At 44.3% G+C, this 13,814-nt stretch overlaps 1 protein-coding gene across 1 annotated transcript in view; it reads right to left on the reverse strand.

The window, feature by feature from the left end:
* Positions 1-13,300, reverse strand: part of ABHD2 (abhydrolase domain containing 2, acylglycerol lipase) — a 38,882-nt gene extending 25,582 nt beyond the window's left edge. The window contains exons 1-3 of the mRNA XM_069026073.1: positions 13,235-13,300; positions 3,288-3,368; positions 2,278-2,478 (exon numbers count right to left, since the gene is read on the reverse strand). Of these exons, the coding sequence (XP_068882174.1) occupies positions 2,278-2,471 (194 nt within the window). The 5' untranslated portion in view covers positions 2,472-2,478; positions 3,288-3,368; positions 13,235-13,300. The remainder of the gene's footprint in view (positions 1-2,277; positions 2,479-3,287; positions 3,369-13,234) is intronic.
* Positions 13,301-13,814: the final 514 nt, after the last annotated feature.

The following is a 13,814-nucleotide window of genomic DNA, read 5'->3' on the forward strand; positions in this document are numbered from 1 at the left end:
GTGCCCTCACCCCTTCCTCCCTTAAGCAGGAGCTGAACAAACCAGGTCTGAAAGCCAGTTCACAGCCAGTCTGAAAGCTGTGAACATTCCTCTGTACAGAAGAATTGGTCTTATAACAGATCTGACAACAAACCCAGTACTGATATAACAGAAGGGATTGCTGGGCTACTTATTTTGCTTTCATGGTAGAATTTGAAAAGAGCTGCTTAATCAGCTTTCCTAGCACTCTGAATAATTAGCAAGTAATCAAAGCCTTGCAAGATTTTTTCGGTAGAGTATGGCACAAGCTGTTTTCACATAGCTTTTTCCTAATTATCCTACAAACTGTTTCATGCATAATTGCAGGAATTTAAATGTATTTGTTCCTGCTTAGTCTCCAGGTGACTTTCATGCCTAAAGACAGGATTTATCTGATTTTTTTTTAATTTCTATATTGAAAAAAGTCTGTGATAACAACACTAGAATAGTAAAAAGAAATAACCACATACACATCTTAAGAGCTGTCTGTCCTGTAAACTCTTCTAATTCCCCACAGCAATTATATTCCCAAGTCCTGTCTTCCTTAACAGAGATACAGAGGTAGGAGGACTTAACAGCTATCTATCAACACATTTTGTTCTAGTTTGTTTCAGCTGAGTTTGCTGCCTTTTGTCATGGAAGCCTTTCAGACAATATTTTGCCCAAGAACCAGGTATTGGAGATCACTGCTACAGTTTTCAGAGAAGCCAGCAAGCCTGAGCTCAGCTAATCCAGGGAAGGCAAACAACCCACGACTGCACACTATTAACACAACACCAGGGTTCTGCAAGCAGCTCATCACTCCTGCAATTAATGCACATCAGATGGCTAAATAGTGCTGGACACGTTCTGCATTTTCACTCTTTTGGGAATGCTTTGTTCTCCAACTGAAAGTCAAAAGACATGGCCCTAATACAGCAGTGCTAGGAGCCTGTGCTGTGAGCACAGAGCTGAAATAGCAGGAAAATGGACTCTGAATTAGCTGACAATCCCTTTCCAAAGGCTAGCCTGATACTAATATGCCTTCAAGGCTGGTAATCAGCACAGCTTCATGCTTGCTCCTTCATGTCATTCTGGAGTGCAACACTGAGATGGCAAGTCTCTAAAGTACCAAGTAACTCAAACCTCCTCACTGTATTTTTCAGGAAAGCAATTGCTTTGCAGTTAAGGCACTAGACATAATCAAGAATTCAAACACACTTATGTTACACCAACTTGGAGTGCAGCACAGAACCCTTTCTGGGTTCCAATTTCAACAGGTAATGCTTTGTTTCCTCTAGAAGTTTAGACCACATGGCCTAACATCTTATACCTTACGTAATCAAGACACCTAACACAGCGCTGCTAAAAGCCTCTCATCTCCCCTAAAATGACTATCCTTAAGTCAGCTTGACTTTTGAGATCCAAAAGGAAAGTTCATGCAGCTGCACTCGGCACTTACTATATAATTGATGTATTTAGAGCTTCTAAATAGGACTTGCAAGTTTTCAAAGTGATTGCAGAAGAGAAATACTGTAATCAAAGTCCTTGTCCCTCCAAAGCCTCACAAAATTGTACTAAATGCTTCCTATTATTGGCAAAGGTTCTTGGTGAAGTTAAGGGCAGCTGCACTGATTCTGGAGGTCTTGGAGTGGAAGATCAGGGACCAGTCTGCTCAAACACACAGCTGACATAAGGTCAATTTGAAAGTGTATTCAACAGGCTTAGAGCTGGCCTCTATGTCATTACTTTATTAAACTAGTTAGGATGTGCTCCACCAGTAATAAATTTCATTAGTTTTCAATCACCTTAACATACTTCAGATAAGAGCAGGCACTTTAAAACTAATAGCCAAGCCTGTCTTCATTATAAGGGCACTGACACACCATGAAAATGTCTCCTTCCTGTGAGCCCCAACAGATTCCTTCCCTAATAGAAAGGAGTACAAGAATATGAACAAGTGCTGACTGCACCCATCCCTCCCCCATTTCCACAGAGCTATGTAGTGCTGGTATAGCATATCAGCATATAGCTTCTGTAAAGATGAACAGTGATGACTTTTTCTATACATCTGTGGAAAATGCCACACAACAAGGCTTGGTCATAAATCCAGGTACCTGAGATAATAAAGAAATGCTTGACTTAGAAAAAATTTATTTTAGCAGGAGTATACCCTGACATCCATTTGAACCCATGTTTAAGAAATACATGAGGAAGAAGGGATAAGTGCAGCTCTTCTTCCTATAAGACAGGTCAACATGGAAAAAATATACTACTTACTCTTTGGTCAAAAGTGGGCAGGATTTGAGCAGAAAGCGAGCCAAAGCAGAGTCCTGGTAAATGAGTTCAGGAGGGGCAGTTGGGCTTTTTAAATTCAAGCAGCGAACAATAACATACAGAACAGCAGCAACTGCAGCTAGCTTCACCCCATCAAACACTGCTGGCAGCTCAGAGGTTTCCAATATTGCACTCATTTTCAGCCTGGAGATAAAAAAACAACATTAAAGCTTTTAGAAATATAGTGTTGGATACGAGTATCAACTGTCAGGTTAAACATACAATTGTGCAAACCAACTAAATTTGTTAAGTCAACACTGCCAGGAAATCCTAGCATATCAACTCAGACCAGCAACTTTTAAGCTGAAAGAAAATTTAGTTGGTGTTGTTCTAAACACCCTGACCAACAGAAGAAAAACTGGATGATCAGCTGTGAAGGAGATTTACTCCCAATCAGTGCTGCCCTAGAACTGCACCAGTGTCTCAGGTGTCAACCCCTGGTCTGCAGCCAGTCAATACATGCAGGTTTGACCTGACTACTCAGGTCAAACAGAAGCTGGGTAAAAACCAGGCTATAAAGGCACCTTGGCAGCTTTGGACAGGTGTTCCTTCGCAGCCAGACTTGAAACAGAGCACCTGAAAGAACGACTGTGTTAGTTCCTCAGCCTGAGTCTTGCAGTTCCACGAGAACACTGGTACTAAATCCTGCCTGCACTTCAGATGGTCACTATGTACTGGCATTTTCAGCATTTCTTTTAATTCACTGCAGTTCTGCAGCTGAAGGACTAGATTAATATCTAATCTTTCAAGGGCTTCAGAGTAAAGAAAGAAAAGCAAAGTATAAAAAAATATATCCTTCCAGGCTGAAATCAAATTCTTAAACTGATCCAGCTTATTTTGAACATATAATTCAAACAGCTGGCTGCATTTATTGTTGAAGGGACAAGTTTCTCCCTGGGTCTTTCCTAAGTCTTTCCTAACCCAAGTAAGATAAGTGACAAGCCAAGTCTTACCAATTTCAATTTTCTTCGAGCTAGAAAAAATTGCCAGTCCTCAGTAGACTTGTCACTGATCCACGTGCTGCCCGAGCTACCCTGTGACGGGAGGAAAAGCAAACTGATTATTACTGATAAAGCTGCATTTCTCAGCTGGAAAGGATGAACACAAATTTATAAAAAGGTCCCATCGCAGACATGGCAAGCTATTTGTGTAGTCAGTCATAGCCAAGTCCGATCCATCTGCATCAGAAATCTGTTGCCAGTGGACAGATTCCAGACGAGATCACTTGCCTAAAGCATATTAACTCAATTGCAGTGCAAATGCAACTTGATGAGCAGAGACTTCATCTCTGCAAGACAGTGAGACACTGTAGTCAGAAAACCTACCCAAATCTCTTCCTATTTAAACAACTAGGATTAGCAGGATACTCTTCTCAACTTTGTACAATATCTACACTGTTACTGAAGTGTGAAGCCAGTCTGAAAGAAGTTTCCTGCTACTTTTATTCAGGCTTAGCAAGGCAGCTCACTCCTACAGATGGAAGCCTGTAAACAGTCTCTGCTTGTTCCCACACTTGCTTTTTGAGATGTTACAACTTATCACACTTCAACACGGTGGGAGCCACAGGAAGCTCAGACACAGTCACCTAATTAATACTAGTGCACATGCAAGGAGGCTTGTTACAAGAAAATGATGATGCCAATAAAAGAGAAAGCTTTCAGCCTGTGACCATAGAAGTGTAAGGAATGCTTGCAATTAGAACTGCCTTACCACAGGCACAACAAATCGATGGGGAATCAGAGCTCCCAGGAAAAGCTCCAGCTCAGTCTGCTCTCTACCACAGCTGCTGCTTCCAAATGGAAAACACACCATCAGGACAGACCATACCAAAGCCTCGCTCTTCTTCATAGCAGGAGTAAAGAGCCTCAGAAGTACTTTTTGTACTCAGTGTAGCTACACCAAAACCCCTTGGAAGAAGACACGTGTAACATCAGCTATTGACTAAAACGTGCTGGAAAGCTGCAAGTTCCTGCCACCACAACCATCTGCCTAGCAGAACAGAGTGAGGGAAGCTGAGACATTTAATCTTGAACAGCTTTTCAGCTTCTATTTTCCAGTTCTGAGCTTCACAGTAGAAGGGAGAGGATGGGCCATAAAAAGCCATTTATTCTTCTACTCAGGAGATCGCATTGGCATCATGAGAGGAGTTCAAGTACCACATTCAGCTGCAGTGTGTTACCTCACATCTCTACCTGGCAAACTTTCACCAACACTACCATCAGTTCTGTAGGAGACCACAGGCAAATCACAGCAATGGCTTCACCAGGGAAGGTACAACTGGCAGAAGAGCAGACCAAGTTCCTCAACTCAAGGACAACCAGGTGCTCAAGTAAATCTTTGCCAGATCGAACTCCCAGGAGTTCTGTTGACATCTTCCTATCATTGTTTTATTCAGAAAATTAAGATACACTAATATCTGAGACCATGCTGACTACTGGATTTTAAGCTAGGTTGCTGTTTACAGTGTTCACCTTAGTGAACTTGCTAAAAATAAAACTGGGCACAATTAGTCATTAGGATTTTGTACTAGTGACTCAATATAGCTGATCCAATGAAACTATCTCTCCCTGAGAATGTTCTCTCCCATATAATCTTCAGATGACAAACACACCACATCTTTTCTGATACTTTTAGATCTCATGTTAGCCTGTCACTCCCTTAAAACAGCATTCCAGCTTGGCATTACTTTCAGAAAAGTCAGCTGTTGGTAGGCAGGATTATGCTTTGACACTTATGAACTAGTATTTTCCATTTTAGACAGTCTAAACACACATTCACTGAATTACGCACCTCAAACATGTGCTAGAGGTTCATGTATTTGTCAAAATCTGTACCCAAAAGCTCAGATCAGTCTGTAGATGTAACACAAAGCTGGCACCACTTCAAGTGCACAGCTTTCTGCAGTGATTATTTAAGCAATGGATCCAGTCCATGAAGACTCCATACCCCTTTGGATTCAGCTGTGTCACTTGAGGTACTCCCTCTAAAGTCTGGTATTTCTGAAGACCTAAACAAACCTGTCTCAGCCAGGGCAGATTTGCAAGGGCTGAGTCAAGGCACTTGGCTCTAAAATTTTAAGGGTTTAGCTTACTAAAATGGATTTGAGCTCTGCCTCTAATCACAGAGGACAAATGTCTCCCTCTTTAACCAGCTGGGATGAGGTCACCTTGCTTCTGTTTTGTTAAGCCCTTTTTGCATTAACCCAATAAACTTGTCTGTTTAAAAAAAAAAAAAAAAAAAAAAAGGAGGGATAGATAACCACAGGGTTGAGCCAGACAAATTTTAATCTAGAATCTCCTCTAACTGGGTCAGCATTAATCTAATTGGACAAACATTTGGCTTTTTCCATATAAAAACCACTGGATTCACTTCTGTCAGGCTAGGCTAAATTACCAAAAAGCATACCACTGGGAGCAATCAAGCCTTTCCACCCATCACAGCATTTGAGATCCACATTGAGGAACCCAAAGAAGTTGAAGCTCTTGGCCCCAAGGACGTTATTTTGAAACATCTTTTTTTTATAAAACTGTGCAATTAAATCCCTTACAGGCATGACAGCCCCAAAGACCAGCAGCCTTCTCAAGCCCAATTGTAACTGAGGGATAACTTTAAAATCAATCACTGGAAAGCAAGTGCTGGATTTGTGGTCTTTTCATTTGCCCTTTCATCACAAAAAGCTGGAAAATCATGTTATAGGAAACATTTCAGCATTACTGTTAACAGAGGGCACTTCATCTGTACAAGTATAATGATTAAAAAATCCCAAGTCTCACCCTTCCCAGACAGGAACAGACACAAGTACAACAAAAGCCAGTAGAGCTACAGCAAATTCTTTGTGTATCCTTTCAAAAACACTGGGTTTTTGGGAAAGACGTCAAAATATTTACTTGTACAGTAAGTGAATTCACAACTGTCAACAAATCCAAGAGCTGTATGCATTTCAGTTCCAGGTTTCCTGTGGAGAGGAAACTCTTCCAGGGACAAAAGTCACTTCACTGTGACTCAACAAGGCACGCACAGGATTTGGTAGCTACCGAGCTTTACAGCTCCTCCACCCATGGAAGCAGAGTCTGACTCTTCATACTGGAAAGCCAACATTAAAAAAGCAGAGATATTAAAGGAAGCTATTCCCATAGGATCCTCCCCCCTCAGGCCTTTTAACAAGCCACTGAAAGCCTGGCAGACTCTTATTTCACTGAAGCATTAGAAATGCTCTGGGCTAATGCAAAGATGCAGCTATATGGAACACAAAGAGCAAAGGCCTCTTTGAAAGGGGCTCCACTAACAAGATATTCTATTCTCCATTACATGGACTGAAGAATCTTGAAGGAATGCCATTTCCAGGAAGGGCAGCTTGGTACAAAAGCCTCATGGATGCCTCCCCACCCCTCAGCATTCTGGCTCACTGATGATCTCAGAGCTCAGATGGACACCAAAACACTGGAACATGCCTGGCCAACAGTGAGAGTCTAAAAATTCCCTTTCCTATTCTGTTACAGCTTACCAAGTAGTGTAATACTCTTGCTCACTAGGACTCAGAAGAGCCAAAGAGGCCATTTATGACAGATTTAAACAGGCAGACTTTGTTAACTAACATATCAGGCATTTCTTGGACTGGTTTCATGTATTTTAGTGTCTGGTTGGGAATAAAACTGTGAAAGCAAGCATATCAGACAAGAGGAAAGCAAAACCACCCTACTTTAAAAAGAGTTGTGCCTAGGCAGACTGGGATCAGAAATAAGGTGGGTTTTTTTCCAACCTCTTTGAAGGAGGAAGGCTGAAGTCAGTTCTTTATGGAATGTTTCCAGGAAATTAATCATCTTTAATATCAGCCAAAGCTAATGACTTCTGAAAGATACACTGTCACTATCAGGTAAGATATTTAGAACCATGTTATGGAGAAAGGAACTTTATTAAAGAAAGGGCAAAAAGTCAGAGCACTGCATAGCTTTTTTAAACAAAGACAACTTTTATGCCAGATTACTCAAATCTCACTCCAGGAAGTGCATGAAAGTGTTTCACTGCTGAGCTTTCAGTGGTTTAAATGCAGAGGGTGATGTTTAGGGACCATCTAGATGAGGATGAATACACTTGGGAAAGGCTCTGAAGCACATGTCCTCAAGGGAAAGGCTGCCAGACTAAGCACTGGAGGACAAGCCACACAAGTACAGAACCTGTGCAAGAGGAATCATGAAGAAAGCCTCAAGCTTTATTGCGCAGTTCCATATCCTTTTACCCAGCACTTGCATAAAAAAAAAAAGCCTTTGTTTTCATGGCAAAGCGTTAAGTCTAAACTGCTCTGTTCCCTGAAAATGACAGATATGAGTATTTTAGGGCCACACCAATACTATGCCTCATCAGCTTAAGCACAAAGGCAAGTCATAACACCACTTACCTCGAGACTGGCATCTACCCAGCCCAAGCTCACCCGGAGCAAAACCTCCCATTACCTTCAGTGTGGCTCAGAGGACACATCAGAAGGAAACGCTGCCATCTTGATGCATCACTCAGTACTTTTGGCCATTTAAAAGAGCCAGCTAAGTGTCAGACCTCAAAGCACAGAGGGTATAATTAAGAATTAGCTGAGCACTTAAGGCACTTAAGTTTAGGGTTAGATGTGGCCATGAGAGATAAAGTGCAGTCCTCAGGAGCCTGGCAAAGCCACCATGGGTTTGTGACAGATTTTATCTCCCAGTAAAGAGGGCACACTGACATGCCCTATCACCAGGATGCTTCAAAGAACAATATTTGGACAGCATATTGAAGTCCTCAGTGCAAATCCCTCCCTGTGCCAGGGCCATACCCAAGCCAGGATTTGGCTGGTTGGCAAGTACAGAAACAAACAAGTATTGTTTACACCCTGTTCCAAAAAAAATTCTTGGCTGGTGCCTTCACTGGAATTTGACCTTTTCATGAGTTACAATACTTGGCTCATACTAAATTTAGAGGTACTGTGAGGTTACAGGGATAAAGTTCATAGCACAAGGAACCATCAGCACAGTCAAAGACAGGTGCCTTGAACTAGAGCTTTTTACTTTGCCCTTGAGGAATTCTACTCCTTCAGAGCAGAAATCAAGCACCTCAGAGGGCTGGGTGTACATCACAAGGCAGGTTGCTTAAAAAAGCACCCAAGAATAAATCTATAGCAAACAGGGCCAAAGGCTCTCTAGCACTCTCACTTCTCCAAAAAGGTTAATTTACAGTCAAATGAGCCTTGAATTTAACTTCCTTCCAACTACAGGAACTGCCTTTGTTTCCCAACAATATCATTTTAAGTGATCAGAAATAGTTCTACTGCGGGAGAGGCAGCTTTTACATATGACCTAAGGTTGCTATGTAAACTCCTTGTTACATCACCTTATCTGGTTCCTGTTTGTCTCAAATGGATTGAAAACCCCTGCACTAGCTTCTATTGCACACACCTCATGAACATGATTAAACTAAGACAGGCCCAGACTCTGACTTCACAGAAATCGATTAACTGCAGTAATCAAATAATTACGTTTGCTTACATAACATGAGCCTTTCCTTTAAGATAAGGTGCAGGGACTTGGGACTGTCTCCCTAACCACTACCTTATGTAACTACAGGGTAAAGCTTCAGGTCCTTGTAGAAGAGATCAAGCTATCTTTTAGGTACAGAGAGAAATATTGGGTAACACCTTCACACAGTCCTACAGCATTAGCAGGTGTCCTTTGCCTACCATGTAACTCTGTCAGTGAGCAGCATAAAGCTCAAGGGAAGAAATGCAATAAACAGACTGTAGAGAACCCAACAAACCATGCTTAGTAGATGAGGGAGTGCTATTGGAATCAAGCCACAGAGAGCTAAGTGAGCTAATAAAAACTGCATTATAGACCAACCCTCCTCAAGGAAGTCTGCTCTATTCCTTCATTATATTTTGAAGCATCATATTGTTAAAGCCTCATTTATCCTCTGACTCCAACCCCTCCATTTCCATGCTGTCACAGAGCTCAGCTGAACACACTGGAGGAATAGCTCAAAGTCCAAGCACATCACAGCTTTTTACTCAGCTACAGGGTTGAGTAAGTGGGGAACGTGCTCCACACCAGATGAGCTGCACAGCAGGGAAAGACCACCTATAACAAGGCACAACACAGGTAAGAACTTTATTCAAGAATGGTCAGTTCAAGCAGTCTGAAAACACCTGTACTTGAACAGGATAAAAAGCTGAGGTGCCATTTCACTGAGGTCTTTAAACATCTTGCTTACTTTGTTCCCCTGATGAGCAGCTCCTCTCCACAGGGGAGCGGAAGATTTGCAGAGTCATTCTCTCACAGCCTGTCCATGGCAGACAGAAGGCTCACACCAGAGAAGGAGTAATGTAATTCATGCAAATACATTGAAAACGAAGCAAAAACGGTTCAGGACAGAAGAACTACACACAAAGAGACAGGGGCTGACCAACACACAGCTACTACCACTGATGAATACTCAGGTTCTCCCAGAATGCAACTAAAAGAGCGGTTTTGGAGCATTACAGCAGTCACCAGCAGCTCAGTGTCTTAAGGGCTACACTGCCCTCTCTGCTGCTGAATCAGAGTGACAGGCTAGGAGTATTACAGGCACGTGTTTGAGGACATTTTGTCCTTACCTCTTACAAGGAGGTTCACTGTAGATGACTGCGCACTGCTTATTTCACTTAGTACAGCCTTTCATATTCACATATGCTCAACCAACACTTCACAGAACTGGGTGTTCCAGATAAGGGAGAGCCAGGCTTGAACCCTCTCTGCACAACCTTTCTGGAACCTGCAGCTCTATACAAAAGCATCTTTGAGGATGCTTTGAGGTAAGTTTAGAAGCAGGACAAGCCACTCAACAGTGAGCCTCTCGGTAGCAGTCAGTCACTTGTCTCTTCCTATGAGGAGCCTGTACTATACTTTTTGAGTACTCGATGCCCTGAATAAGGCTGTAGCTCAGTTACTAGCAAATAATACATGACACATTTCAGAAAAGTTTGGTGTTTGCAGGGGCTCAACCCATATTAGCAGAGGAAGTTGTCAATGTAATTTATTTTAGCCAGACTGAACCCATGATAAGAAGAAATGAAAGCATTTCTCAACAGCAGATTGATAGGCAACTGCACTTCTTGGTCAGTCTAGAGATATAGATAAAAATCTGTTCTCTGCCATGTCTGGCACTGCCTTCCACTGCCATTACCTCTAACAGAGCACAGGCACAATGACGTTTCAAGCACCTGGTTTGTACTGAACTGCTTTGCAAAGCATTTTCAATTACTGCTGCCTGATATTGGCAGAGTAAGGCTGGCAGGCAGTCAGAGACAATCTTTATTATTAAGTCAACTGAGAGAGCTGAAGGAAAGATAAGCCTTTGGGTGTAGAAGCCTTTGGGTGTAGAAGCCTTCCTAGAGCCAGGAAAGGCTTAGATAGCTGCCTCACAGGGTACCATCGCTGCCACCCACATATGCTGGGCAAGCAGGACTTTGCTTCCCCACAAGAAGGACAACATGCCCTTGCACACTGAAATTAAATCAATTGAAATTAATCAGCTGAGTTTGATCAGACATTTAACTGCATATAAGCTTAAACTTTGCAAGATATTTAGGCAGAAGGGCAAATACTTACACAGATCGATTGATCTATTAAGCACATTAAGAACAGCAATTTGGAGCTGTAACACATCCTGAAACACTCTTCCAGAGAAACTCAGAAGTGTAGATGAAGACTCCAAAGTCCTAGCAAACTCGAATTGTTTAGGCTTTTGCTGAAAAGTTCAAGTAACCAGTTTCAGGCTGGTCTTTGCACCTTTCAGTAGGAATTACAAGCACCCAAGAACCCAGCACTTACCTGCCTACCAGAGACTAAAAAAATCCTGTTCTTGGTTAGCTTAATCCAAGTTCTGGTGCTGCCAGAGCTGGCAGTGTGAAAGCAGGGATGAAGCGGCAAGAGATATGGAAGAAGAAAGGTGAATAACAGGGCAATGTGAACCCAGTGGTACCCAGGCATTTCACTGCTCTAAACCCAACATTTCCTAATCCTACATCAAATCCCATCTGGAGTATAGCTGGAATTTAGTAGACTCAGATAATGTCTTCATATGCCTGTGTCAAGGTCAAAGGGAGTTATTTTGCCATCTTTTCTTCCCAGTGCCACATCCCAGAACAACTACTTCCATGTGTTAATCTCTGAGTTTTCACATGACAAGTTTAATAAAGCAGCTTTATGAAACACTAAGAGTTTAAGCCGCTATTCACTCCCTGAATAAAAAAATACAGCTTTTACAGGAAGAGAAGAAGGCATTAATTTTTAAGTTTAACTTCTTCAGAAACAGTTCTGCAAGATAGAAGGTTTTATCCACAAGCTCCACATCTTTTCCACACCTAAAAAAATACAGTCTGGCACAATCTTAGGTCAACCTCGTATTTTGTGCAGCTAATTCACTCAGTAACATAGAGGACCTCCCATTCAAAAGCAGCTATTTTTAAGAATAAGACAGGAGAATAGAAGAACTCAAACATTAGCTTTCATTTCTCTTTTCATAGCCTTCCTGTTCTTACTCTTGACTTTGAGACCAAAATAAGCAATGTGGAGAATAAGAAGAATGGCTGCATGTCCACTGATCTAAGAAGAGACAAGAGAAGCTATTGAAACTTCTCTTGTGATATGAGAACTAAACAAGCACCTCAGAGAGAAGGTGACACAGGAAAGATAAGAGAGCAACTAAAGACTAGCACTCAATAACAAAACTCCCTGCAGAGGAAATACACATTATCAAAGAAAGTCTAAAAATGAGATACCACAAATGCAAACAATTGGACTGAGTGTTCACCATACAGACACTATATCAGCAGGGACTAAAACATGTCAACCTAAGCAATATTATGAACGTGGCTGAGCATGATAATAATTGATAAATAAGGCATGTAAGATGAACACCCTGTACCAGTTAGCTGACTAATAAGCCAGGAACATTTGTTACAGAAGGATGCACCAGTACTGTGAAAGTCAAACAGCAATCTAAGAGGCAGACAGGAATCTTTAATACTTGTCAGACCAGTGACAGTTTTTCATCAACAATAAGAGGAAGCTGTTATGAATTCTCTGTGAGAACCTACATGAGAATGCAAGTACAGAATGCAATCCCTCCAGCCATAACTGCATGAATAAAGCTACTCCTGACATACCTCTGCAAGCACACTAGCATCAGGTGAGATCTCAGCAGCTGTAACTCATCAACTGCGATAGATACATCTACACATCCTGTGCTAGAGATCACAAGCTACACCTGAAGGTGCAGGATGGGGCAGAATCCCATCTTACAGGGTAACAAGCAGGTAGACAGCAGGCACCAGAAGGGAGTCTGAAGCTGATGCAAGCTGCTCCCAGCAGGGTCAGGACCTTGGAGCGTGAGCATCAGGGAAGAGCCTCGTTTAGCGGGAGCAGTGTGACCTGACAAGGGGCACAGTCCACCTGGCTCTAACTCACGCAGGGACCATCCTCTGGTCCGCACTCAGCTCTCGACCGCATCCACGTCGGGCTTCCCTCCCTGCGAGCACGGGGATGTGCTGCTCCCACCCCAGCTCGTGCCCTGCACAGCCTCGCACCCCCAGAGAGCCAAAGGGGAGGCTGTCACCGCACCGCCAGCTCCCAGAGCTTCCAACACCGGGGAGAACAGCGAGGGGACGGAACACTCACCGCCACAGCCCCACCGAGGGATATCCCCATCTCCCCATCTTCCCCCCCCCCCCCCCCCCAAGACACAAACACGCGGGGCCGGGCGTGCAGGCAGTGCACGGCTGGGTAGGGGACAGACCCGGCCGCGGGGCAGCCCCGCAGGCCTGCCGAGAAGAACGGGAAGGAGGCCCGGCCGTCCCCTGAGCCCTGCGGGAAGGGGCTCCCGGGCGCCCCCGCCTCACCTGCAGCCCCGGCCGGGCGCGCCGCCCCCGAGAGCTCCCGCCGCCGCTCCCGCCCGTCTGCCGCGGCCCCGCCGCCCGCTGCCCTTTAGCAGCCGCCCTCGCCGTCCCATTGGCCACCGCCGCGCCGCTTCCGCCCAGACCCGCGCGTCGATTGGCCAGGAGGAGAGCCGTGGGCGGGGCTCGCCGTCACGGATGCGCGGGTGCCATTGGCTGGCGGAGGAGCGGGGGGTGGGACGCCGCGGTTCCAGTGGCTCGGGCGCCTGTCAGTCAGGCAGAGGACGGTGATTGGCGGCGGCGGGCTGGGGGCGGGGCTGTCGGCGCCGGCGGGGAGCGCGGTGCCGCGGCCATGACAGAGCGGGGCCTGAGGGAGCAGCGGGGTGCTGAGGGCTGGGGACAGCTGCGGCTTCAGCCTCCGCCTCAGCTTCATTTTCAGTCCGCTGCACGCCGCCGGAGCTACCACCCGTGACGTGGGGGAGGCAGTCCGGGGAGCGGCTCCAGCTGAAGGACGTGGTTACTCCTTAGTGACATGGGGTTCGGTGGTCCTGAGGGTCAAAAACCGCTCCAGGCTGCCCATAAGCCG

Source organism: Aphelocoma coerulescens, chromosome 10 (genome assembly GCF_041296385.1).
Source record: "Aphelocoma coerulescens isolate FSJ_1873_10779 chromosome 10, UR_Acoe_1.0, whole genome shotgun sequence".
Taxonomy (NCBI): Eukaryota; Metazoa; Chordata; class Aves; order Passeriformes; family Corvidae; genus Aphelocoma; species Aphelocoma coerulescens.